The sequence below is a fragment of the Acanthochromis polyacanthus genome, chromosome 9 (assembly GCF_021347895.1).
Source record: "Acanthochromis polyacanthus isolate Apoly-LR-REF ecotype Palm Island chromosome 9, KAUST_Apoly_ChrSc, whole genome shotgun sequence".
NCBI lineage: Eukaryota > Metazoa > Chordata > Actinopteri > Pomacentridae > Acanthochromis > Acanthochromis polyacanthus.
This window is the reverse complement of record NC_067121.1, coordinates 11,604,605-11,631,308: the sequence shown is the minus strand read 5'-3', so window position 1 is coordinate 11,631,308 and position 26,704 is coordinate 11,604,605. Positions and strand designations below refer to the sequence as shown.

At 39.1% G+C, this 26,704-nt stretch overlaps 1 protein-coding gene and 1 long non-coding RNA gene across 2 annotated transcripts; both read left to right on the top strand.

Moving 5' to 3' along the window:
- Window positions 1-177: 177 nt before the first annotated feature.
- si:dkeyp-68b7.12 (rho GTPase-activating protein 30) lies at window positions 178-18,439 on the top strand. The gene is made up of 14 exons (XM_022216639.2): window positions 178-225; window positions 785-1,150; window positions 3,977-4,079; window positions 4,195-4,339; window positions 4,798-4,880; window positions 6,733-6,840; window positions 7,088-7,206; window positions 7,288-7,462; window positions 7,736-7,833; window positions 8,231-8,305; window positions 9,930-10,667; window positions 12,211-12,419; window positions 13,912-14,513; window positions 16,564-18,439. Exons 2-14 carry the CDS (start codon window positions 1,063-1,065, stop codon window positions 17,807-17,809), a joined length of 3,789 nt encoding a protein of 1,262 aa, XP_022072331.2. The 5' UTR covers window positions 178-225; window positions 785-1,062; the 3' UTR covers window positions 17,810-18,439.
- A 4,175-nt stretch (window positions 18,440-22,614) lies between these two features.
- LOC127535421 (uncharacterized) lies at window positions 22,615-24,525 on the top strand. The gene is made up of 2 exons (XR_007944269.1): window positions 22,615-23,034; window positions 23,563-24,525. It is a non-coding gene; the product is annotated as an uncharacterized LOC127535421 (long non-coding RNA).
- The last annotated feature ends 2,179 nt before the right edge of the window (window positions 24,526-26,704 follow it).

The following is a 26,704-nucleotide window of genomic DNA, read 5'->3' as shown; positions in this document are numbered from 1 at the left end:
GGACTTTGCAGAGACAAACACAGCAGATAGAGGGAAATAGATACACTACGCTGATACACTGAACTGATTTCCCTACTCAATCGGCAGAGGCGGAGAAACTGTGGGCCACATACAGAGAGAAAGCACAAGAGAAGGAGCGATACTCAGGAAGTTAACAGGGGAAGTTTAGCGGTTTCTTGCGTCATCATTTTTATGCTGCTACTTGTGTGCCGATGCAGAGTGAAGGTAGGAACTCTGGCGTTTTAAGTTGTTTATTTCCTCATGTTCCCAAATTTAAACTTTTTGCTAAAAAGTGAGTCGGTCAGGAGGTGGTGGCAGTGTAGAAGGAGAGCAGAGGCAGGTGTCAGGAGGATGCAGAGGGTGTGGAGAGAGAGTTTGAATGTCTGTGTGAGGCGCTGTATGTTCAACAGTGCTCGACTTCCGCTGCAGTGACAATGGGGCCGCAATGGCCGTGACATGCGGCCAGGCTGCAGTAACCAGGACTGGAACAAACGCAGGCCTCACGCAGGAGCTCAGATTGGAGGCTTAGGTGGCTCCAGCAGCTCGGGGAAGCTTTCAGGCGAGATTGAAGTGAAACATTCAGGGGCTCATTTCACTCAATAGGAGAAGTACAGCGGCAAGGGTGTGGCCTTTCATTCGAAAATAAATTGAGTGCATCAGGGGGAAGTAGAGAGTCACATATGCATGCTGAGGATTCAGAGCAGTTTGTTTGGTTTTTGGGGAGATTGATTGTTGTCTGAAACTCCTATTTGCACAAAGACAACCTTGTGCTCTGCTTTTGCAGGGTGGAAGACAAACCAAAGTATGTCCTAATGCTGCAGCTTTTACATGTTGACTCCAAAGCAACGCAGCTCACAGAGGAAACCACTTGCACCCAACAACATGCACTGAAGTAAAGGAAGCAGCAGCAGCAGTAGCAGCACAGTCAAATCTCTGAAATGTGCAGCGTCTCTACAAAGTCACATTAACTGAGTTGGGCAAGACATCCATCGCAGACAGCCAGACACAGAAACACAGAGCAGGTTGGTCTGAATGTGAAGTGGAAACAAACCACAGGCAGAGATGCGAAGAGTTCGACGAAAAGGAGTGAACAAAGAGAAGGTGTTTGGATGTGACCTGCTAGAGCACCTGACCGTCTCCTCGCAAGAGAGTAAGTAAACCGCAATCCCTCCGTAACAATCCCAGTGTACTCTATTCTGTTCATTCTACAGACACACTGGAGTGATGGCTTCCTTTACTGCAGGTATAATAACTTACACCATCCTGTTCAGATAAATTAACTATATATGGGCAACAGTGTTATCTAACTGTGGACATCTGCATAATTGTGCAATTTGAAAGAAACCAAGTGTGCAAACCTATTAATACATGTCACAATTAATGTGCCAGATTAGATGAGACTGTATATGTATTTGTGAACATAAAAACACAGATTATATCCTCTTAAAAGTTGCTATACAGTTGGTATAAGACTCATTCAGAAGTAATAATGGAGCTATTTTATAGCTAGTAATTGGGCAGAATATTTATCACGTTTTAGAACTGTTTGGTTTCTCATTTTACAGTGAAACCTTGACATGAAACCAAGAGAAAATGCCCATGTTCAGTTATATCTTCACAACAACTCAGACCACACAGCTTTAATAAGAGCAGGTTTTGACACATGCTTGAAAGAAATAATTCCAGTCATTTTACTGTATAATTTTACCAGTATGTGCACATGCTGTTAGTCTTAGGAGTTCATTAACAGTCATTCCTGTTGCTTCAAATGACTTGTAGGTGGAGTTTGCTAATCTAGTCACGGAATCTGACACTTTTTGTCGAGATGGAGTGGAGGAATGGTATATCTGGCAAAAGCAAACTATGTTAATAACTACCTGAATACGCACATTATTTCTCCAGAATGGCTGAAATTATTATTTTTTTTTTTTGCATTAGATAGAAACAAGACTAAGGGTTTACAGCCAGCTAGCACATTTGCAAGACTTTTAGACACAGTTGTGCTTTGAGCTAAATGCTAGCATGCTCATGATAAACAGGTAGAATATTTGCAATGGTTATAGTCATAGTTTGGTGTTTTAGTATGCTAGCATGTTAATAAGCAATGAACACAAAGTACAGCTAATGGGAATGTCATTATGTTTTGAGCTACATGATCACATTTCACCATTCCGTTGATTAAAGTTTGACCTGACGATGAAGCAAGATAAAAAAAAGTCTGATAATCCCAGCGGTATTACCGGTGATGGAAAAATGTATTTAGGTGTTTTATTCAAGCAAAAGAACCAAGACACTACTGTGTTACAGGTGTAGTGGAGCAGAAAGTACAATATTTCCCTTTAAAATGCAGTGGAGTGGAAGTATAAAATGAAAATACTCAAGTAAAGGTACTTCAAAATTGTACTAAATCATATTGAATACATGTAATTAGTTACTTTCCATTACTGGTTATTACAATTTATCCTGAGTGTAACTTCGATATCTATACTAGTTCATCCACTTGTTGTTTAGAGTTTTTACTCATATGTAAAGTGGTTAAGATTCATCCTCTGTGGACCTTGAAATTTTCTGGCAATCCACCAAAGAGCCACAAATAACATTTCACTTTGTCATCAATGTAATATCTTGGCTAAAAAATGCTTTCCCAAACGAAGATATATTTTAGAATGTTCAAATTACACACTAGTTGACAGTATATGAAGGCTGTATAAATATATTTTTCTTCAAAATGATTTTAACGCAGTTACTCATGCTGCTGCACACGTGATGATTTGGTAATACACATTTGTTGTACATGTTATGCATGCTATGTCCAGCAGTGATCTACAGTGATCTTGAGTTTCATAACTCAGGTGCTGGATAACAATAATGTGTACAAAAGGACCAAAAAACCCCTCACACTGCTATTTTGTTATGTGATGAGAACAAAAATGAAACAGCCACAAATTAGCTTCCAAGCTGCTTCATATGTATTCAGTGAATCCTTATTTAAACTTCAAATACATTCAGGTACAGAGGCTTTATTTACAATTTATTTGAGTATGAAATAAATTGTGAGCAAGTAAACAGTGACCAGGTATGTTTTGTTTTCATAAAAACACAACATACACTACCGTTCAAAAGTTTGGGTCACTTCAGGCAATTTCATGTTTTCCATGAAAACTCACTCTTTTATTCATGTGCTAACATAACTGCACAAGGGTTTTCTAATCATCAATTAGCCTGTCAACACCATTAGCTAACACAATGTACCAATAAAACACAGGAGTGATGGTTGCTGGAAATGTTCCTCTGTACCTCTATGTAGATATTCCATTAAAAATCAGCTGTTTCCAGCTAGAATAGTCATTTACCACATTAACAATGTCTAGACTGTATTTATGATTAATTTTGTTAATGTTATCCTTTCCTTCAAAAGCAAGGATTTTTCTAAGAGACCCCAAACCTTTGAAGGGTAGTGTACATGCTTCGATCATAAATGGTACATACTGAAACATAAAGATGATAATGTGACACATACTATTTTCTGTTGTTACTCCACCAATGAATGCGCCAAAGTTATGTGAGAAATGGTGTATGTATGTCCGTCTGTTTGTCTGTCTCTGTCTGTTCGCAACGCAGAAAAATAGACAAACGGATTTAGCTTAAATTTTCAGGGAAGGTCAGAAATGGCACAAGGACCAACTGATAAGATTTTGGCAGTGATACGGCTGATAGTCTGGATCCACGGATTTGTTAAAGAATTCTGTATCATTGTGAGATAGCAGCACAGTGTCACTGTAACTATGATTATAAGTGAACGCTACGTCAGCTGCCTGCTGATAATCACATGATTGTGATCCTACTAAAAATCCATCACTGCTGACTTATCGGGACTTATCCATCGGAAATCATGCGACTGAGCAGCCTTAGCAGAATACTGCGCTCTCTGAGTGCTTTTCTTATTATTGATGCTGTTGCTACTATTCTCCCACAGTTCCTCTGGTGTTGCGATGCTGCAGTGAGTTTGTGGAGCAGAATGGGATTGTGGATGGAATCTACAGGCTGTCTGGAGTGTCATCCAACATTCAGAAGCTCAGGTGAGCCGTGTGCTGCCGTTGGAACACGCATCTGTACAAGTACAACAAGCTGCACCGAAGTTTTGGTCAGAATTTTGCGTAATGTTAATGCACTCTGTGTTTGCATTAAAACCAGGGGTGAGTTTGAGAGCGACGGGAGTCCAGACCTGAACAAGGATGTGTACCTGCAGGACATCCACTGTGTCAGCTCTCTGTGCAAAGCTTATTTCCGAGAGCTGCCAAACCCTCTGCTCACATACCAGCTGTACGACAAGTTTGCTGTAAGTATCTACACTGCAAAGACAGTATGTCCTCATAGATTTAGATTACCCTTTGAAAATAGACAAGCCTGGTCTTTAAGAATAGAGCCGCCCTCTTTTTGCAATGAAAACATGAATAGAAAACATATATGCTGAAACAAGAAGAAAACTGTCAAAATCTTCTGATTCCAGCTTCTTAAATGTGAATATTTTATGGTTTTGTTACTCCTCTATGACAGTAAACTGAATATCTTTGGGTTGTGGACAAAATAATTAATTTGAGGACATAATCTTGGACTTCTTTGATGCTTTTAACCATTTTGTTACATTTTACATAACAAATAAGTAATTGATTCACAGAAAATATGATTCACAATTTAAAAAATGTTGGTTGTTGTCCAAATAATGTTATACATTAAACTGGAATAAGACCCTAACTAATTTTACAAAGTAAACTGTGATACCTCGTGTTCCTACAGGAAGCTGTGGCCATCCAGCTGGAGGAGGAGAGGCTAGTAAAGATCAGAGATGTGCTAAAAGAACTACCAGCACCACATTACAAGTACAGTCCTTTGAGTGCTTCTTCTACTCATATAAAACACCTTTTCCAACTAAATCGACGTAAAAACCTGTATTTTCTGCCTTGAAGCAGGTAATAGTCATTATTTCCTTGCAGTTAAACCATCCAAAACAGTTTAAGCGCCATTATTTTACTTTGAGATTAATAGATAACATTCAGGCCTTTTACAAAATGAAAAATGGCCACATCCTCAAGCCACCTCGGTGCTTCTTTGTTAATAGTGTTAGGATTTGCTGACTTTCTGTAAATGGAGGTTTTAAGATTTGGAAATTAAGGATTACTTTGGCTAACCACATTCAAAGATAAGAACATCAGACCCCTATTTCGCCAATAAAACCTGTGTAATGTGATTTTGGTTGATGAATAAGTTTTAATTTTGACTCACTGACTTGTTCTCTAGTTATTCAGCGTATGTGTAAATCATGTTTTTTCTATACCAGTATGTCAAATGACAATGATAAACAACCTGGTCAGATGTATGTAAACACCAGAATGAAATGGATGACGGTTTACTTGTTGTGATTAACTGTAACTTCACTGTATTAATTCACTCCCATCGCCGTCATAGTGTCGTTTACTGCGGCAATAGGTATCTCTTGTTTGCAAAAAAGCTTTAAAAACTCTCTGTGCAGCGACTGTAGCAGAACTTGTGCCACCAAACATTAGTTGGAAACAGTTTACAACAAGCTGGTCAACACGGTGTACAATTAAACAGTCACAGAAAGATATTTCCTTTAGGAGTTGGTAGAGACCAAAAACAGAGCTAAAAAGAGTCACTACTGACTAGAAATACTACTTCAGTGTTGCTTTGTTACTTATAGATATGTAAATACACAACTGTTTGCTAATAAGTGTGCCAGTTTAACCCTCTGAAACTCAAAAATAAACATTTTGCACCAAATCCAAATAGAAAATATAAAAATCTGCATTCCCTGGTGCAACTATGAAGCCACTAGTGACTGAGCTGTGACCAACAGTCATGTGACAAAAAATCAGAGAGTTTTCAGGTTGAACTACAGGCAGTGTTATATTTTATTGATTTCTGTATAGGTTCTCATTCATCCAGGTCATAATCATCCAAAGTTGTTTAAATCAATCCACTGGAGTTCCTTGAAGACGTTTCACCTCTCATCCAAGAGGCTTCTTCAGTTCTTCAGTTCAGTTTAGAACTGAAGAAACCTCTTGGATGAGAGGTGAAACTTCTTCAAGGAGCTTTCTTAAAGTCCAGTGGATTGATTTAAACTACTTTGGATTTTATTGATTTGTTTATATATATTTTTTGTTCATTTATTTGATCAGGGACCATGCAATTAACATAGAATCCATCTGATGTACTACATATAAAGTGTATAGCATTAAGCTAAGATAAAACAGAATATGGAGAGACTGAGAGGAAAAGTAACTATATTTGATTCATAAAATAAATGGAGCATGGCTCAAAATTGGTATACAGAAGAGAAAGTTATTGGAAGATACATTCAGCATGGTGAAGCATCTTTCTAGAGTTGATGTGCAGAACAATGTGAAGAACACTGAGTTTGCAGAGGCTGTAAAAATATAAGTAGTTAAATATCTATAATGTGGATTCCAGTACTGTTAGAAACTGTAGGCATATGTGGTTGATTTTAGGATTTTTTCCAACTTTTAACTTAGCGTTTTCTTTTTTATTATTATTTGTGCCATTATAATTTTGTTATACTGCAAAGGACACATCTTTGGGTTCTCTCTACTCCTAGCCATTATTGTGCTGTTTACATAGAGGTGTAGGACTCTTTGCTGATTTTAGACAGGAGAAAAAAACATCCAGAAATCTTACAGTCTATCTGTTCGTCAGGACTCTGCAGTTTCTGATGCATCATCTCGTCAAAATGGCTTCATATTCCTCAGAGACCAACATGCACGCCAGAAACCTGGCCATCGTCTGGGCTCCCAACCTGCTCAGGTGTGTTTATATCACTTTCAGAAAGACACTACCTGCTTTAACTCTGCAAGAAAATACAGCAGATATAAATCCGATTACATTCTGTGTAATTTAACAACCAATAGGCTCAAAACAATAAACTCTGAGGTTTCCATTTTCCTTATTACACCTTCAGTGTTCTTTCTTTCTATTCATTCATTTGTTCACTTTTGTCCAATCTTCCTTCTTCAAATAATCATCAAACCAATCCATCAACCCGTATTTGAAGGTCGAAGGACATTGAGGCATCTGGATTTAACGGCACAGCAGCCTTCATGGAGGTCAGGGTTCAGTCCATTGTGGTGGAGTTCATCCTCACACATGTTCCTCAGCTGTTTCCTGAACAAGGTTGCAACACAAACATCACACACATCACACCATCACAAACAAAAGTCTACTTGGATTTTACCTCTTTGTTTTCCTGTTCAGGTGTATCAAACGAGAGGAGGAAGTCCCTCCCGTCGCCGTCCGCCATGCCCAATCAGAATGAAATCTTCTTCAGGTCCGGTCACATTCAGCCGGTCACCAGCTTTGGTAACATCAGCCCAGGAGATGGTCCTCTTCCTATTAGACCCTACCACGCTATCATCGAAGGCACAGACAAGTGAGCACGACATCCATTTGCCATCACTGTGTATTACACTCCAGATGATTATTTACCTTGTTCAAGTATCACACATGCACTCAGAGATGGTTAAATGGCTGTCAGACCAATTCAACTGTATTCAAGTTTAAGTCATGTTTAAAACGTGCATCATTATGACATGATTACTGTATATTACAAAACAAGTTTCTGAGTTTCCTAATTCAAATTTCTATGTGTTTTTAATATAAATGTAACATGTTCCTGTAAATGTCTGTGTCTCACTCTCATCAGGAGGAAAGGATCTCTCAAAGGCAGGAAGTGGATGTCCATCTTCAACATCGGAGGACGATTTCATGACCCCCGGAGGAGACACAAACACTCAGCCAAAGGTACAAAACCCTCACATGGACATGAATAGTAGCAATCAGTCCATAAACAGTCATCCTTTGTTGTCATTTTGTTAACTTTGTTGTGTTTACTAATTACTCAGTGTTTTATGAAATATCACAAATAGTTAAAACTGTACAAATGATCCAGAAATGAAGATTTGTCACTCTTTTGGCAGAAGAGAAGGCGATATTCTGTTATTGAACTGTGGATTTTGAATGTGAGGGTAGTAATCAAAGTCAGACATTTGATTTGGAAACAAATTGTTGGCTGCTGTTTTATACAGGAGGTTTTAATATATATATCTATGTATCTCTCCCTCTCTCTCTCTCCCTCCCTCTCACTATAGATAGATAGGTAGGTAGATATACTTAAAAATTCATTTTCTTGTTTTTTCAGAAAAAGAAACTTCTTCTTTGAGATCCGCAAGAAGCATGGACTCCCTCAACACCCCACCATCATTTCCAGCTGAAGGTAGCCTCTTTTCAGATATTTAAAAAGCTGATTTTGTGAATCTTTTTAAAATGAATTGATATTTAAGTCAACACCTCTAAAGCAGTTTCAGCCAGTGACATATTAAGTACAATTTATATAGGCAGAATAGACATTTGTTTATCAAATAGTCACAAATCTGAGAAAATAAGTCTCTGATTTATGACTGTTTGATAAACAGAAGTAGTCTATGCATTTTTCTCAGATTCATGGCTGTTTTTGTTTATCAAATAGTCATGAATCTGAGAAACATTCATATATGTCTATCAAATAAGGCAAACAGACTTATTGAGTTAACTGTACTCTGTAAAAAACTGTAATTTTACAGAATTTTCTTTGTTGTTTTTTTTTATGGATTTTCCCCCATATTTTTGAAATATACAAAATTTCAATACATTTTATAGGCCATGAATGCCTCAATAAAATTGAAAAGCTTTAACTGTGAAGAAACCTAAAATTTCCCTCTTTTTTTGTCAATATATATATATATATATATATATATATATATATATATATATTGACACAAAAAGACTGAAAATACCTTTGCAAATTGATTGACATTCCACAAATATTTACTATTTATTTAACAGATGAAACAGTTAAATTTCTGGTTAATACTGTAAAAATGCTGTCATGTCTCTGTAATGTTAAATATTAAAGGTGCAACATTTATCCCTTTAAAGAGAACAAACTATGGAACATTTTTCTATTAAATGTTTTCAGGATGATAACAAAGAAAGGATGTTCTCAACATTCAGAAATTGTTTCTCAGATGCAATCGAGAACTCGGATGACATAATGTCTTTTAAAAGACATTTTATGGTCACTTGTCGTGGAATGTTCCTTCAAAACTAAGAAAATCAAAAAGATCTCAAACCAGCATCCAAGAAAATGGTTTCCAAATGTTATCGAGTCTTCAGATGACAGGTGATTTTTATGCAGGGCGTTTTATAACATTCCTGTAACATAACATTTGAAAGATGGAACATTTTGCCTTTTTGTTTAGAGAATATATTATAGGACCTTTGTTCTATAAAACATTTCCACTATTACAGTAAAGAAAGGATGTTCTCAATGTAACATTTAGAAAATGTTTTTAAGATGTCTCAGATGACGGAGCAGTACACTTTCCTGTACTGTGATTTATTAAAAAAGATGGAACATTCTGCCTACAATGTTCTGAGGAAGTTTCGGGATGTTAGGATCTATAAAACGTTCCCACAGTGTTCCATGTGGTAACAAAGGACGAATGTCCTAAGTGCAACAAGTTTTGCACAACAGCAGAACAGTTTTGTCACCAAACATTTTTAGAATGTGTTTAGTTGTCCTACCTTCAGGAGGAACACTCTTTGAGCTAAAAGAAAACTTCCAGCTGAAAACATTAGCAGAAAATTTGCAGAACATTTTTGCGATATAAAAATGATCTTGCTGGGTATCAGCTGTAAAAAATATCCATGATTAGATAAAAGAATTATCTGACTTAAGTGCTCTTAGACTAATTATTTGAAGGACAGATTCTCGAAACAGTTTTTGTTAACATACAAATTGTTCTTCTACTTAGACTGAACTGTTTCGTCCCAGATCTTATTCATCTGTTATATTCCAGGTTCCAGGCGTTCTGCCCAGCGTCCTCCTTCCACCAACATGTCTGCCATCACCACTCCCCCTGCTCAGTCCGGTTCAGACGCCTCGGTGCCTTCTGGTGCGATGGGTGGCAGTGAATACGCTGTGACGTATCGTAGAGGAACAGGTTTAGTGAGCGGAGGTGCAGGAACTCAGGGAACCTACACAGCTCTCGACCCAGAAGGTTTAGGGATTGCAGGAAATGAGGGCGTCCAGTCCAGATCCCCGGGACTGTCCACTAAAGTCGGCCGAAGAGCAGCCATGCACATCACAGGGCCCACCATGGTCACTGTTCCACTACATATCACCTCCAACCTGGCGTTAGGGGTCCTGCAGGGGGGCGGCAGTGACAGGGTCATCCACAGGGGAAGAGATAAGGATGGAGGAGACAAGGTGGAGGGTAAGGAGGCAGGAGAGAAGGTGGAAAAGAAGGAAAGCAGCAGGATGGAAGAGAAGATGGAGGAAGGTAGGAAGGAAGAGGAGAAGAGTCAAAGCAGCAAAGGAGCGGTGGTTGTGGAGGGGAAAACAGAGTCAGTGGATGGTGCTGGTGAGGAAAAAGGTGGAGGAGTAGAAGACAAAGGAGGCGAGGAGGTGAAAGGAGATTGTAGATCGAAGCAGGAGCTGATGGAAGCTCGAAGTTTGTCCAGAGAGCTGCGAAACAAAAGCGTCAACTCCAACACTGAGGGAAGTAATGCAGACGATGACAACGGCGAATACATGGGTAAGTACACCAGTTTTTATCCATCTGAGCCATTTTAACATCTAAATGATACTTTGATACACAGAGATGATTTTAGGATTTTAATTAACTATTAACCACCTATCAGTCTCAAAAATAATTTTGTAAAACGTTATTTCAACATTAAAAAAATAAAATGATGAAAACTGGACATCCATTTAGAGAACAATCACTACAAATTTTTAATCAGATAAAAAATATTTAATAAATAATAATTAATAAAAAAAATATTTCACTCAAGCAAGAAGATCCCTGGTTCGCGTCCTGGCTTTCCTGGGATTTTTCTGCATGGAGTTTGCATGTTCTCCCTGTGCATGTGTGGGTTTTCTCTGGGCACTCCGGCTTCCTCCCACAGTCCAAAAATATGCTGAGGTTAATAGGTTACTCTAAATTGCCCGTAGGTGTGAATGTGAGTGTGATTGTTTGTCTGTATATGTAGCCCTGAGACAGACTGGCGACCTGTCCAGGGTGTCCCCTGCCTTCGCCCAAGTCAGCTGGGATAGACTCCAGCACCCTAGTGAGGATAAAGCGGTGTATAAAGAATGGATGGATGGATGGATATTTCACTCATATTGTCCCCCATTCTGTTCAGGTCATCTTACACTTTCCTCTTCATTTATTATCCTTTTCTGAAGCATTCTTGGGGAAAAAAAATTAAATCTGTTAGCAAGAATGACAGAAAAATATACTGAAAATTGCAACATTCAAAACTGAAAATAACAGCAAATATCTGTAAAAGATATATATTTTTAGGTGATTCTAATACAGAAGGTGTGTAATTTTATAGTGAGACATTGTAAAAGAACACATTACTATTTGTAAAAATGCTGTTTTCTGATGTGGACATTAGTTCAAGTTTTGACTTTTTTTTACAGCTAATATGTAAATTAATACTTTTCTGTGATTAATGACTATTTATTTTCCGCATTTCAACAAAGTAGACAAATTCTGTCAAATATTTGTTTTCAGTCCTTAATATACATACATTTATTTCAAATAACAGCAAATATCTGTAAAATAATCCTTTGTTCCTGATTCAAATACAGGAAAAGTATCATTTTCCAGTCAAATGCTAGAAAAGAATCAGTTACTATTTGTGAAAATAACTACAGGTTTTTGATGTGGACATCAGTTTTGGCCTGTTTTTGCAGTTCATATATATAAATGAATGTGATTTTTCTGACTGATTTTACTAGCTTATTCTTATCTGGAATTTAACTAGATTGCGAAAATATGTAAAATAATAATATATTGTGCAAGAAATTACAGTTACAAACTAAAAAAACACTGATATTTTTTTTACAGTGTATATTATTTAATATTGTCTGATCTTGGTCTTTGTATTTAAACTTGTCCAGTAATTGTGTAATCATAATATTATTTCTCTACTAGAAAGCACTTTGGGGCAGTGTCTGTTGTTTTAAATTTGCTGCATGTGTAAATAACATGGACTTGACTCATTCTTTTGAAAGCACAGTGCACCAAATCAACTCTAACTCAAATCGAAACTCTGTTAAACTCATAGAAATGAAAGGGGTAGACCTGGCTGAACTTCAGGCAGTAGCGGCTCAACATAGAGACGACGGCGTGTTTGATGCTTCAGACATCCTGAACTCCACAGAGGTGCAGGCGTACGACCACGAGCTGTCTGGCTATGTTCAAGATAACTTTGAATTCCTGGACCAAATGGACTGCAATGTCCTGGACCATATGGACTGCAGTATGGCCTATCAGGTGTGTGTTGTTTTGTCTGTAGAAATAAGGTTTTAGGGTTGCAAAGAAAATAGAGACTTTTTCACATTTAATTGTCACTTTAATTGACTCTGAGCCAAGAGTAAACAGGAATAAGAATACACTGTAAGGGCAAACTTTGCACCTCTAAATGAAAATACCAAAAAAAAGGTACTTGACAGATATCAAGATTTGTCGGCCAGCAAGGGACAACTCCTCTGGTTGTGTAATTGTACTAAAGTCTATGAGAAAACAAAGCTATATCTCACTTGATTTGTTACCTCAGTGAACATTTAACTCATGACTTTCTGGTCTTCTGGTTGCTGGTCATGTCTGATCTCCAAAAAGCAAGATGTCTACGGGCAGCATGGCTTTTATATAAAGAATACATAGAGTGCTATGGAGTATAAAAAAATTACAGACGTTGCACTTCTGGGTGGAAATATCAAAACTGCACGATGGCTGATAGTAATGCATTCTAATTCCCTTTCTTCCTATTGATAAATTCTACCATAGACTGTATGTTAAAGATGGATGAATAGTGAAGCCAATGCAGAAATGTCTTAAACCTGCATTCTTTCAAACTGTCACCAGGGGCAACTCCTCTGGTCATGCAATTGTGCAGAAGTCTATGAGAAAACGACCCTATTTGTAACTTGATTTGTTGCCTCAGTGAACATTTCCCTCATGACTTTCTGGTCTTTATCACTAGTTTCACACTGTCTTTAGTACAGCATGGTGTTCATTTAGTTAATTATAGTCCCATGTAGAGTTAAATAGATGATCAAGCAGTGTATGTATTAGCATCACCATAATAATGTGCCTAATCATCTCAGGTTCTCAGTCAGATTAATCCTCACTGGTTACGTTTGGTTTTCAAAAAACAACATGTCGACAAGCAAACTTGATTTTTATGGAAAGGTTATGTGGAATGCTACATAGTACATAAAAATTATGTTGCACCTCCAGGTGGAAATATCAAAACTTCATGATAGCAGATTGCATTGTGTTCTACTTCCCTTTATTCTTATAGCTTGTACCATACACGGTATATAAAAGATGGATGAAAAGTGAAGCCAATGTAGAAATGTCTTAAACCTGCATTCTTTCTAACAGCCAGCAGGGAGCGACTCCTCTGATTGTACAATTGTACAGAAGTCTATGAAACAACAATCCTATTTCTCACTTGATTTGTTATTTCACAGAAATTTTCCTCATGAATTTATGGTCTTAATCATTAGTTTCACATCCTCTTTAGTACAGCATGGTGTTCATTTTGTAAATTATATTCCCATGCAGAGATAAATAGATGCTAAAGTAGTGTATGTATTAGTATCATCGTAATAATGCGAATAATGCCATCGGGTCCACAATCAGATTAACTCTCGCTGGCTATGTTTGGTTTCCAAAAAGGAAATGTCGACAAGAAAATACTGCTTTTATATAGAAATATAACTTTTTTGCACCCCTTTTCTTGTGTCTTTTTACCTGCTAGGCGAATGAATTCTCTGTTGAACCTCCTGGACACTCGGACGATGAGTATGAAGACATGGAACAAGCTCAGACTTCACATCACCCTGCAGAGGTTCAGTCAAGCCCCGAACCACTCAACCAGACCGAGTTAAATCCACACAGGCCACTTAGCCTCGACATCCCCAGTCGACACACTAAATCACTCAGCTTACCGTACATGACCTCACCGATCCATGGACCGGAGGAGTCTTGCTCTGAGGATGAGGATAATGCAGAGGATGACTTTGGTGATAATGATTACACCGATGACGATGACGATGACGATGACGAGAACATGTTTATTAAAAGCCTTCCACCTAATTTCTTTTTAAGCACTCTGGTTGGGTTTGACCCAGACACTGAAGCACAGCACAGGTCCGCTCTTGATCCTGAACATTACTTTCAGAGCTCGGATGAACGAGACTGTGAGTCATTGAACCCTGAACTCTCTGCATGTAAAGAAACGGCTACTAGAGATCAAACAGAAGTGAAACCAGAAGAAGATGAAGATAAAGTAGAAGAGATAACAAAAAAAGAAGAGGAAGTTCACCAGGGACCAGACCAGCAGGAAGACAATATGCAAAGGTGAGACCTGACTTCAGATTGGAATACATAACACAAACTTAGTTCATAACATTAACGATAATTAGGTTAATTTCTCTCACAGGCTTTGGTTACCACAGACTGCAGTTTTAAAGCTGTGTTAATTATTAATTTAAATTGGCAGTGGGTCAGATAACTACATTTTAGGTTAAAGTTCTCAATCGAATCCATTTAGCATCTTGCAATTCAGTGCTTTGACATTGCAGTTTTTCTACAGTTTCTCTTCAGCTATTGGCAGCAGCAACAAGCAGCTTTATCAGCAAAAATAAAATGATAATCTCACCAATGCCCAGACATATGAAGTAAGCAGCTGGTGAAACATTTAGCAGCTAAAGATTCAAGCGACTCTTTCAGGAGTTCGTGGAAACCAACCAGAGCTAAAAGTAGACTGAATAATGAATATACATTTATCAGGATGCCAAAATTATCTAGAATGAATGATAAAGTTGCTCTGTGTGTACTGGATGTCTAATTAACAAATGGTTTCTTTCTCATGGCCAACAGGGGGCAACTCTTCTGGTAGTGTAATTGTATAGAGGTCCATGAGAAAATGATGCTACTTCTCACTTCAGCAAACTTTATCCCGATGAATGCATCGTCTCAATTATTAGTTTCACATCCTCATCAAGACGACATGATGTTCATTTTGTACATCATGGTTCCATTTAGAGTAAAGTAGATGATAAAACAGAGTATTAGATGCTCAATCAGATACATTCCTTGCACAGTATGTCTGGTTTCCAAAGAACAAGATGTTGACGGACAAATTCCAAACTCAAGTCTTCAAAATAGTAGTCCACAAACCAGTTGGTGACGTCTCAGACACTACATCCATATATACAGTCTATGGACAGTCCCAAATGAAAATGAACTGTCTTTTCAGTTAATGCCATTAGAATAATCTCACCATTCCTATAATCAAAGTTTATCAATAGTGAGACTGAATTTAAATGAAAGTTAATTTCTTTTAAATTGCTGAGAAATCTAACAAAAATCTTAGCCTAGCCGCGCTAGACAACCCACGGCAACGAATTTAATTCTCTGCCAGGGTGGGTCTAGTTACCCTCGGTAAGCCTCGCGGTTGGATGCTCCTAAAACTGGCTGACGAATCACCATGAAGTGTAGAGTCAGAAGGCGGGCGTAACTAAGTGACAACAGAGGTGCAACAATTCTGACAGAAACAACCGGAAACAACTGGCCTAGTCGTGCTAGACAACCCACGGCAACGAATTTAATTCTCTGCCAGGGTGGGTCTAGTTACCCTCGGTAAGCCTCGCGGCTGGATGCTCCTAAAACTGGCCGACGAATCACCATGAAGTGTAGAGTCAGAAGGCGGGCGTAACTAAGTGACAACAGAGGTGCGACAATTCTGACAGAAACAACCGGAAACAACTAGCCTAGTCGTGCTAGACAACCCACGGCAACGAATTTAATTCTCTGCCAGGGTCGACAACAGTCATTGAGCTCCATTAGCACCGACTCTGAATAATCTTTCTGTTAACATGTCTGTAATATACTTGAGCTTCACCCATTGACTGTATAAATAAGGCTTCACCGAACTCCCGCATCCTCTGATTCCCAGTGCTCTAGGAACTACGTCAGCCTATTCGTTGCACTGATTGGTTGTATACCTACCCAATTGCTGCAGAGTGATTTGAAAGACAACCTTTTAGCCCGCCTCCCTCCCTGTCGAGAGTTCCGAGACCTTTGTGTCTTCAGACCTGGGTCTAGCACGGCTAGGCTAACAAAATCTAATTATGACTGGTAATTCCTAGTTTGGTGAAGAACTGATGTAGAACCCCCATGAGATCTCCCAGTGTGAGTCCATAGTCGGCCACCACGCCCTCAATCTAAAAAGGAAGACCTGTGTATTTCACTAGATAGTCCTTTGAAAAGGACATTAAAATTTCTCCAAAACTGAAATACCCATAATGCAAAAAAAACAACTTCAACCAGTTGGTTTAAATTTACATGTTCTTCTTTGTGCCCACTTTATACACTGTAGGTGACCTTTTTTGTTATTTATCTTTAGCACAGCAACAGAGGAGCAGCTGAACAGCATGACAGACGCTGAAAGTGAAAAATCTCTTGTCAGTTTAGAGGCATCACCACCCTGCTGTGAGGATCTTCCACCGCCAAGCGACGAGAACAATGATGAATCAAGCTCTGTGGCCGGCATCAAAGTCGAGGAGGAGAAGGAGGAGGTTGAAATTCCACAGACAGAAACAGTTTCATTAAAGGTTTCCGGAGACTTTTCTGAAATGATGTCTAGCAGCTCCTCTAGAGAGGAGAGATGCTGTAGGGAGGCAGACAAAGAAACAGACGACATGTACCAAGAGTTTCCTCTGGAAACAAAAGAAATGCATGAGAATGTGCAGGAGAAACCTGTTGAGGGAACAGCTGACACAAAACACAAAGAGCAGAAAAGTGCAATCTGTGGGACAAACAGTGACATTTGGAAGGAACTTGAGGAGGTTATATGTGAAGTGATAGAGGATGAGGAAAGTGAGCAATGTGAGAAAGAGGGTGGTGCTGGATGGGCAGATGTGGTCAAAGATGGAGAGGAGGAAGAGCAGACGGCAAAGGTTTCAGGTGAAAAGATGGTGGAAGTTAAAGAAGGAGAGAGAAACAAAACAGAAGTTAGAATCGAAGTAGAGGAAGAGAGTGAGCTGGCAGACCCTGAGGAAGACGAGACTTGCTTTTCAATGAAAATCGAGTCAGAAGAAGCAACCGAGGTGAAGCAGGGCTCTAGTGAAGAAGCACAGCAGCATGACGGAGAAGAAGTGGTTACAAAACATCCAGAAAAAGAGAACAGTGACAAAGAGCAACGCAGAACTCTGCTGCTTCCAGATAAACAGCTAAAGGAGGTCAGATCTGATACAGTAAGAGAGAGCAGAAAGTGTGAAACAAGTGGCCTAGGAGGCGTTGGAAGGCAGCTAGTCGTCTCCAAACAGCCCAAAGTTTACCAAGTCAAAGCAGTGCCAGTGGTGCCTCCGAAGCCTCAGCACTGCAAGATCACGGCGCTGACGATCCGACAGCAGCAGCAGCGAGAGAAGAGAGACAACACCCTGAGAGTCCCGGCAGAGCAGGACAAAGATGAAAACGACAAACCGACGCTCCGAGGAGGCGACCGGGAGCGACGGAGGGACGAAGGCACCGGCAACAGAAACAGCCCCCTCAGCATGTGTTTTGATGAAGCCGTTGCCATAGCAACCATGAGGCGGGAAAAAGAGCGAGTGCGAGAAGGTGAACTAGATGCAGACGGGTTGGGGAAGTGAAGCGAATGTTTCTGTACAATATATGAATTAAAACAGATGTTTCTGTACAAACTATGTAGCATAAAAAGTTGTATTTTCTTATGCTGGGCGAGAGTTTAATTTCAGTACAACAACAGTGTCACTCGTCTAATGCAGCTGAAGAGGATGTTTCGGTGTTTAGGAAACTAGTAGTTTTTTCAAAGTATGTTTGGGAGAAAGGATTTTTTCCCCTTTTGTTAGACAGGAAATAGGAAAAAGAAATGTTGACTGATATGCAACAGAGGTTTCCCACTGGATAAATAAATGAAATTAATATATAGAAGCAAATAATGAAGTGGAATTTAAAGACAAATGCTGCTCCAGCATGACAAACCACCTTATAAACTGAAATTTTTAAAATCTAAATTGGTATGAAATCTGTAAAGCAAAACTTCCCATTTTTTGAAAAGTCAATTTAGATCTAAAATTTTTATAATTTTGCCCCAAATACAGAGCAAATTACAGCAGTCATCTAATTATAGAATACCTAATATATGAACAGTTTATCTTTAAAGTATGGTTAGAAGATAATGAATAGAATGTATCATTATGATGAATATAATGTCTGCAGGAGTTTTTTGGATTGTGTGAATAAAAATATTTTCAAGATGATATCGGTCTTTTATTGTTGTTTTTCTTTCCCAACTCATCTTTAATCTTTATATTTATTATTTAGATGTTATGATAGCAATAAGGCTATTGTAGCATAAAAAACATATCCAATATGGCTGAAGCATCCATCTCGTTTATATTATACATTATTATTATATCATATTACTTTGTCTGTCAAAGCACTGTAACCCTTAAAAGTTGTTGGCCTACCTCTCCAGGGTTGTGGGTCAGACAAGTTCCAATTTTGTAATGTTTTTATATTTTGCTGTCCGAACATTTTGCTGTCTCCCGTGTTAGCGCATTACCACAACAGCAGAACAGTTTTCAGTCAGCTTTTATTTCAGCTCCACACAACAACTTCGACCGCGTAATTACTCTCGGTGCCTCGATTTAAAAAGGTCATACCAGAAACACCAAGAAGTCTGAACCAACATCTGGGAGACCAAGGATGGCTTTAAGGAAACACAAAAAAATGAACTATCAAATAATTCAATTAATCTACAAAACAAGATTCAAAACACAACAGAAATAAACACCAAAATAATAAACAAAATAAATAACAAGGAAAATGCAAATGAACATACATAAATCCAATGCTACAGCACTTTTTAAATTTTAGTTGTAAAAGTTCTGTAGAATTGTTATTATTGTGGCTGGTATTATTATTATTATTATTAATAATAGTAGTAGTAGTAGTAGTAGTAGTAGTACTAGAAATTATAGTAGTAGGAATGGTGATAGTAGTAGTATAGTACAATTCCAGTTTGTGAGACAAAGGCAGTTTTAATACAATATCTATGCACGGTTTATGTACTTTTAAAATAATGTTCCATGTTTGTTAGTAAATATTTTCTTCTGAACAAAAATCTCATCGCAACTAAAAATAAAACCTTGTTAGATGTTAGTTAATTAAGCACTTTTAAGTATTTTTCAGATTTTGTTCCACGACTGTTTCTACACATTTTCTTGTTACCGAAAATCCCACTACAACTTAAACTAAAATCTAAGATTTTTAATTTGCATTAATTAGGTGCCAGTAAATTAAGCACTGCACTCTAGACCACCTTTAGTTGATCTCTACTGTATTTTGCATTTTCTGAGTTACACTTTATAAACTCTTGTGCTATAGGAATGAAGTTATTATTATTATTGTTGTTGTTGTTGTTGTTGTTATTATCATTGTCTGTTATATATGTATACACACACACACACACACACACACACACACACACACACACACACTGTGTTTTTCTATCATTGTGGGGACATACCATTGACTCCCGTTCTGTCACGGCTCCCTTCTCGCCCCCGTCCTTCCCACCTGACCTCCCCAATACCCTTTTCCCATCTGGTTCTTCCTCCCTCTCCTGTTCCCCTGCCCTGTCTGTCTTGCCTGTCTCCCATCCGCTCCTCTGCCCTGTCTCTCCCCCTACAGCTCGGTGCCTGAGTGGAGTCGAGCTTTTCAGCTGACTCCACTCAGGTAATCAACCACCTCCACGGCTCCCGGACAGCTGAGAGACATCACGCTGATTAATCACCCCTGCAATAAGAACCGGCTCAACCTTCCACTCCCTGCCAGATTGTTGAACCAAGACACCTCAGTCAGCTGTCCGGGATCCCCGCCATCCTCCTTCCCCTCCGGCTCTCCCCAACCCAGTCATCTTCGGTTTTTCCCTCCTGGACCCTCCTGCTCATGTTTGGACTCCCCATTCCTGCCTGGACCCCTTCTGTCCCTGCTTGGATTCCCCCCCGTTCCTGGCCAAAACCCCCCACTACACCAGCCGCTCCTGCACTCTGGTTTCCCCTCATCGAGCCATAATTCACCCCTCCAACAATAAAACTCCTCCTCAGTCCCACCAGCCTTGGTAGTGTGGCTTTCTGTTCGGGTCCGCCTTCTGAGATCGTGACACGTTCATATCTAACCCCTAACCCTTACCCTAACCCTAACCTTAACCCAGACCTTAACCCAGACCAAAACAATGGCTAACCCTAAAGAAACGTTTTTGCACTTTTACTTTTTTCAGTAACAACAACATGGCCAAGAAAACACTGTTTAAACTTGTGGGGACCGAAATGAGGTCCCCACAAGTGACATTGTTTTCGGTTTTCCTACAGTTGTGGGGACATTTGGTCCCCACAAGTATAGCCAGCACACACACACACACACACACACACACACACACACACACACACACACACACACGTTTGTACTTCTTAGTGAGGACATCCATAAGCGTAATGAATTTCCTAGAGCCTTACCCTAACCTTAACCATCACAACTGATTGCCTAAACTTAATCCTTACCCTAACCAAACTTCAATTCATACCTGTTTTCTAAAAACAAGTCTTCACCCTCAAACATGGCTGTTTCAAAGTGAGGACCGGCCAAAATGTCCTCACTTTGTAAAAATGTCCTCACTTTGATAGTTAAATGCAGAAAATGGTCCTCACAATGTAGCAAGTACAAGAACACACACACACACACACACACGTACGTATAATAGAAAATAATCTTAAAAAATATATAAAACTGATGTATTTCTGCAACAGTGGGTTTTGCAGGGTTAAAATTGTTTACTAAAAAAGAGGACAGGGAACATCATCAGCGACCCCACTCACCCTGGATATAAACTGTTCTCCTTCCTCCCCTCTGTTGGCGCTACACGACCCTGTACACAAAAACCTCCAGAAACTAGAACAGCTTCTTTTCCACTGCCATCACCCTGATAAACAGCTGAGACAGTAATCTAATGGACATGCACAGTATTTTTTGCACCATGTACAGCATTGTCTGCTTTTTGCACTGCATCATGCAAATAGACCCTTTATTTGTTTACAAACATTGTGACATTTTTGTGGGCGGGGCTTATGCTGGAGGCAAAAGCGGAGCGAGAAGTCAAGCGGGACTGGGAGTATATAGTTTGCGCTGGGAGTTTGCGCTGCAAACTCGAGCATTTTTAACCCATTAAACTTCAGTGTACCGCCGGCGGTACACTTACTAATTTGCATAGGAATTTAAAGAATGTCCGAAGGCTGCAAACGCGATTATACAAACACTATACGCCGATGGAAAGCTTAGATTCTCATGAATCCGCCGGTATTAACCACTTTCAGATGTGATTACCACAGCGGGTAATATAAACACATTTGTCCGACAAACAACGAATATCCATCCATCCTTTCTCTGTACACGGCTTTAACGTACACAGGGCGACTCACATTTCCGGGTTCATTATTACACACAGATGAAAATATTCCACAAAAAACGGCCATAATCCAACCTTGGACATCCAGACAACACAAGCCAGTAAACTATTTTGTCCAAAACATGTCTTGAAGTCGGTATATAATCCACGAATCGGTCGTTTTCAAGGAAATGCACCTCGCGATGCGCGTCCAATATTCCCTGTATTTCTCGTCATATTTAACGGGTTATTGTTTTTGATTGTATTTTTTTCTGTGTCTTGTTGTGTCCTTGTTCTTATGGTGTGTGTATTTGGACCCAGTGTCTGGAATAAAGCTGAACTGAATTGAATTGAATATTTTTTATTTACAAATAGAATATTAGCGATTTTTTGTACTGAAAATGGCTGGAATTGACTGCAGCTGATCGTCTCTGTCCAGTCTTTTCGCCTCAGTGCATTTAACCACAACTGTCTTCGTTCCCTCTGAGCACGAGTGTTCGGTGGAATCCTATAAAACTTTAATTTGCGTTCGCCAATGTCATTCCTCCTATTCTGGCATCCAAAAACACAGCAGGACGACATTTTAGAAAAGTTAATAGAGCCTAGTCCCTCAGTCTTTCGCCTTTCGGTCACGGCCGCGGGCTTCCTCTTTTGCCTCCAGCTAAAGCTGTGACGTCATTCGTGACGTGGGTCATTAAAGGGTCTATATCATTTGCACTACTGTATTTATAGCAATTAGCATTTTTGCACTTTTGTCTTGATATATTCCTCTGTAAATTTCTGTATATGTGGAGTTATATTTAATTTTATTACTACATTTTCCCCTCCCTGTTCCTCTTTCTATAGTTTATTTTTCATTTTTCTCTTCCATATTCCTTGAGTAACAACAACAACCGAAACCAAATTCCTTGTATGTTGTGGACGTACTTGGCCATCAAAGCTGATTCTGATTCTAAAAATCTAACAACTAAACTCTGACGGAGATATTTTAATGCGCGTTTATTTGACGATTTACGGCCGTCGCCTGCTAAAGTCCCGGATGTAAATCTAAACACACAACAGTCTTCATGCTGAAGCTCCAGGAAGGCTGAAGTTTTTTCTCCTGACTTTCTGGCTGCGCTCCTCGGCATGTCTTTCTCCTCCTCCTTCGGCTCGCAGCTCGCAGCCATCCTGGACGTTCTGGTCAAAGCCGCGGTAGCAGAAATCACGAAGCTGGTGGACGACGAGAGCGTCTCTCTGCAGCTGAAAGTGTGTCAGAGGGACGCTGAGATCCAAAAGCTCCGCAGGAGTCTGGAGCTGATGGAGGCTGAACTCTTCAAAGAAGCCTTCACGATCCGAGAGATGGAGGAGAGAGAGAGAAGGGGAGACAGGAGGAGTTACCAGCAGCCGAGAACCAGGTCCACCTGAGAGGTGAGAAAGTAAACTGGCTCCTACATCCGAGTGGGTCACAGCCATAGACTGTGTATAAAATCTCTATATACAGTCTATGGTCACAGTGGACTCCATTGAAAAGCTCTCAAATTCAGGATTAAATTGCTTCTACACAAGGTTTCATGCTTGTTAGGGAATAAATTAGGACGATCTCTATTTCATTAAAAATGTAGTTTACATAGTTGAACATCATCAGGCACTTAGTGTTTTTCAGTTTTTATTTTTGTTTGCAAACCTGCAGTTTTACAGTTTTGATAATATTGTGAGGAGTGACACTAGAAGGTGTTTGTAGCAAAGACATGTTAATTTCTTCATCAAGGACGACAGCAAAACTTTATAATGAACAGGGAGTAGGTGCTGAAAGTTATACGAATGGCTGTACTCTTGATAATTCTGCAGCAGCATTTTGAACCAAGTGGAGGCGATGAAGGAAAGCATGACTAACACCTGTGTAGATCCTCAAAAGATAAGAAGTTTTGAAGATTTATTGCACGTTTTGTCTTTCAGTTGCAGACATAAAAGAAGATGAGGACAGAAGCCCTGGATATCCTGAATCCAAAACTGCTGATTCACTCTGCGAGACCCCAAATGAAACCAATGAGAACTTCAGGCCGGCGGTGAAACAGGAGCCAGCGGATGAGCTTATCACCACAGAAACAACAGACAGCACAGTGACAGCGGACGTTAGCTTTGAAGCAGGAAAGCGAGATGACTCAACACACCTTCTTCCTGCTTGTAGCATGTTTGAGAACATCTCTGTTGCCACGCAACAGCAAATGCAGACTTTCCCCTCTCATGCTGAGCGATATTCTGCTCACAGTAACACGGAAAGTTTGTGTAATTCTTCATCAACTGCAGCAGAGGATGTCGAAGATAACCACTTAAGCGTGCCAAAGGCAACAACATTGTCCCAAGTGGTCGAAGGACCAAGCTTGTCAGGTGGCCTGCCGAAGATAGCTGGATTGATACTTAAACCTAAAATGTCTGACATGGACTTTAAGAAGGATTGTCAAAAATAAACTAATTTAGAACAGGACCAAAGCATGCGTATTGGGTTGCAAGGAGCTTGGGAGCATCTACCACAAGTTTCATCAATTGTATCTGGAAATAGTGTTTGTTTGCAATGATGAAGTCTATGGAGCACAACTGAATGAGAGACAGCCATGTTTATCTGTCGTTCTGTAACGCTGAAAAAGCTGGCTTATTTTCAGATTGTTCAGTCTTTGTGATCCATCACTAAAACAATAATGTTGGATTTATTACTGGGAATTCACACAGCTGTTCCTGAAATATTACAGACTACAAAATAAAAGCCAATGGCTCTACTGGACATCCCATTAATTGTGAGAAACTAGACAGTTTAATAGGTTTCTGGTGCCTAGAAAGACACATAGACACTTGTTCCTGGAAAATCAGGAAACTCCTAAGGATGAAACAGTAACTGACAAATAAATGTAGTATTTGAAATGATGCAAAAGTTTTGCTTTATTGTCCACAGTGGCTTCCAAACTGGGTTTTAGGACTTCAGCTGTGATTTGGCAAAATTTGCACTCTTTTCTGTTTTAGTGAAGAAAAAGAAACATTTGAGATGATTCAGAGAATCTGAGAGGGTAAAATTTCTCACATTGAAACTTTAGCAATGTGTTGCTAGTAGGTATGGCAACATATAAAGGGCTTGTAATGAGACATTTGAACATTTCTGAGGTTCGTTTGACTCAAGAATTTTACATATCAATAATGTCAATTATATTTGTAGCTATTCTGTGATTGGACTCAAGTTATACTCAAACTATCTGTGACTGACCAGTTAGAGATGTTTGGGATTCAGTTTTGACTTGTCCAAATTGTAGTTACAGATATATTAAAGCCAAATTCAAGAAAAATGGTTGCTCATGCTAGGTTTCAAGTTACATATAAAATCTGCAAAGCATTTGAACAGTGCCAGCAGAGGTAATCAGGTTGTAGAGGGGGATACGATCATTACGAAATGTTTGGAAACAGAAAGAGCTTCTCAGTGAGGAGTTTGTAGAGACTGAGAGCTTCGTTCATTAGTGAGTTGTGGTTTAAATGCGTAGTTTATTGTCGGGTCATTTTTGTCTCCAGATGCACTGGAGGACCCACAACAAACATAAACAGAATCCCACAGCTGTTACGCTTACAGTGCTTTAGTGCCTCCTACTTGTTGCAGCTTCTAAGGTCTCTATTCAGTTAAATATATCTGTAATTAGGTTGAGTAGTTCAAACTTAATTTAAGCATTAACTTACTGTGTTTTATGTTTTCACTTGTTAAGACTTGGCTCAAAATGGCCGCAACAAAAGGAGAGGTACACAAATTCCATCCATCCATTCTCTATACACCGCTTTATCCTCACTAGGGTCATGGTGGGTGCTGGAGCCTATCCCAGCTGACTCGGGCAAAGGCAGGGGACACCCTGGACAGGTCGCCAGTCTGTCACAGGGCTACATATACAGACAAACAATCACACTCACATTCACACCTACGGACAGTTTAGAGTTATCAATTAACCTCAGCATATTTTTGGACTGTGGGAGGAAGCCGGAGTGCCCGGAGAAAACCCACGCATGGACATCTTCTTGCTGCAAGGCGAAAGTGCTGACCACTTACCCCACTGTGCAGCCTGGCACACAAATTATAAAGACTATTTTTATTCACTTAAGTCAAACTCAATTAATGTTAATGTTGACATTTTTCTTGAGTACATTTTGCTTTCAAGGCTGTAACTTGAATTCTATAAATCCCCTGCAGGATTTTTGAGTATGTAAATGTTATTTTGTTTACTTGTTGGAGGAATCTACTTTAAAAAGCTTTAAAAATAATCAAGTACCTCAAAGGTCATTATAAGGCGGCATTTAATGTCTTTTAGGTGTGTGACGTTCTTTTAATACTTGGTGTTTGAAACAATCCTGTTGATTATTAGTGACATAAAAAAATTAACTAAACTAATCCATAAAATTTGACAGTGTTATAGCACTAAATCAATAGTCTAAGGATAGAGGAAGTTTTATTCTATAGAGGTTCTGTAGAGTCTCATATTGAACTATATAAAATAAATACAATGACATTTTAATATTTGCTGCATTAAATACAATAAATGTGCAATTTTAGACATTGTAAAAGGTCACAATTTCTGCTCGACCATTTGCCTGAAATGTTAATAGCATAATATATGGATATTTATAAAGCTATGTTATCATCAATGAAATTTTAAGAAACAACAGTGAACATTTCAGGCTTCTATCTTAGATAGATAGTGAGATATTGATCGAGTCAAAAGTTAAGTCAATCAAAACCTAAATCATCGAGGAAAATGCTTGGCATATCTCGTTAAAATTTCACAGAGATTGTATTAAATATTAATAGTTTATGACTGAATAAAAGTCAAATCAGCATTCGGAATAAAACTGAATTTCTTCTTTGTCATTGCACAGTGTAATCACACAATCGGATAAAATGGATAACATTGTATTCCCCAAAGTACTGTAAAATTGCAAATATAAAATACTAAAATACAGTAAAAAACTTGTTTGTACAAGTGTAATCAGTTACAACACCCATATAGCTTATTTTGTAAGGACAGCTCGGTGTATTAAAAGCTTTAAAACAGTAGTGCAGCTGATGTTGCACTTC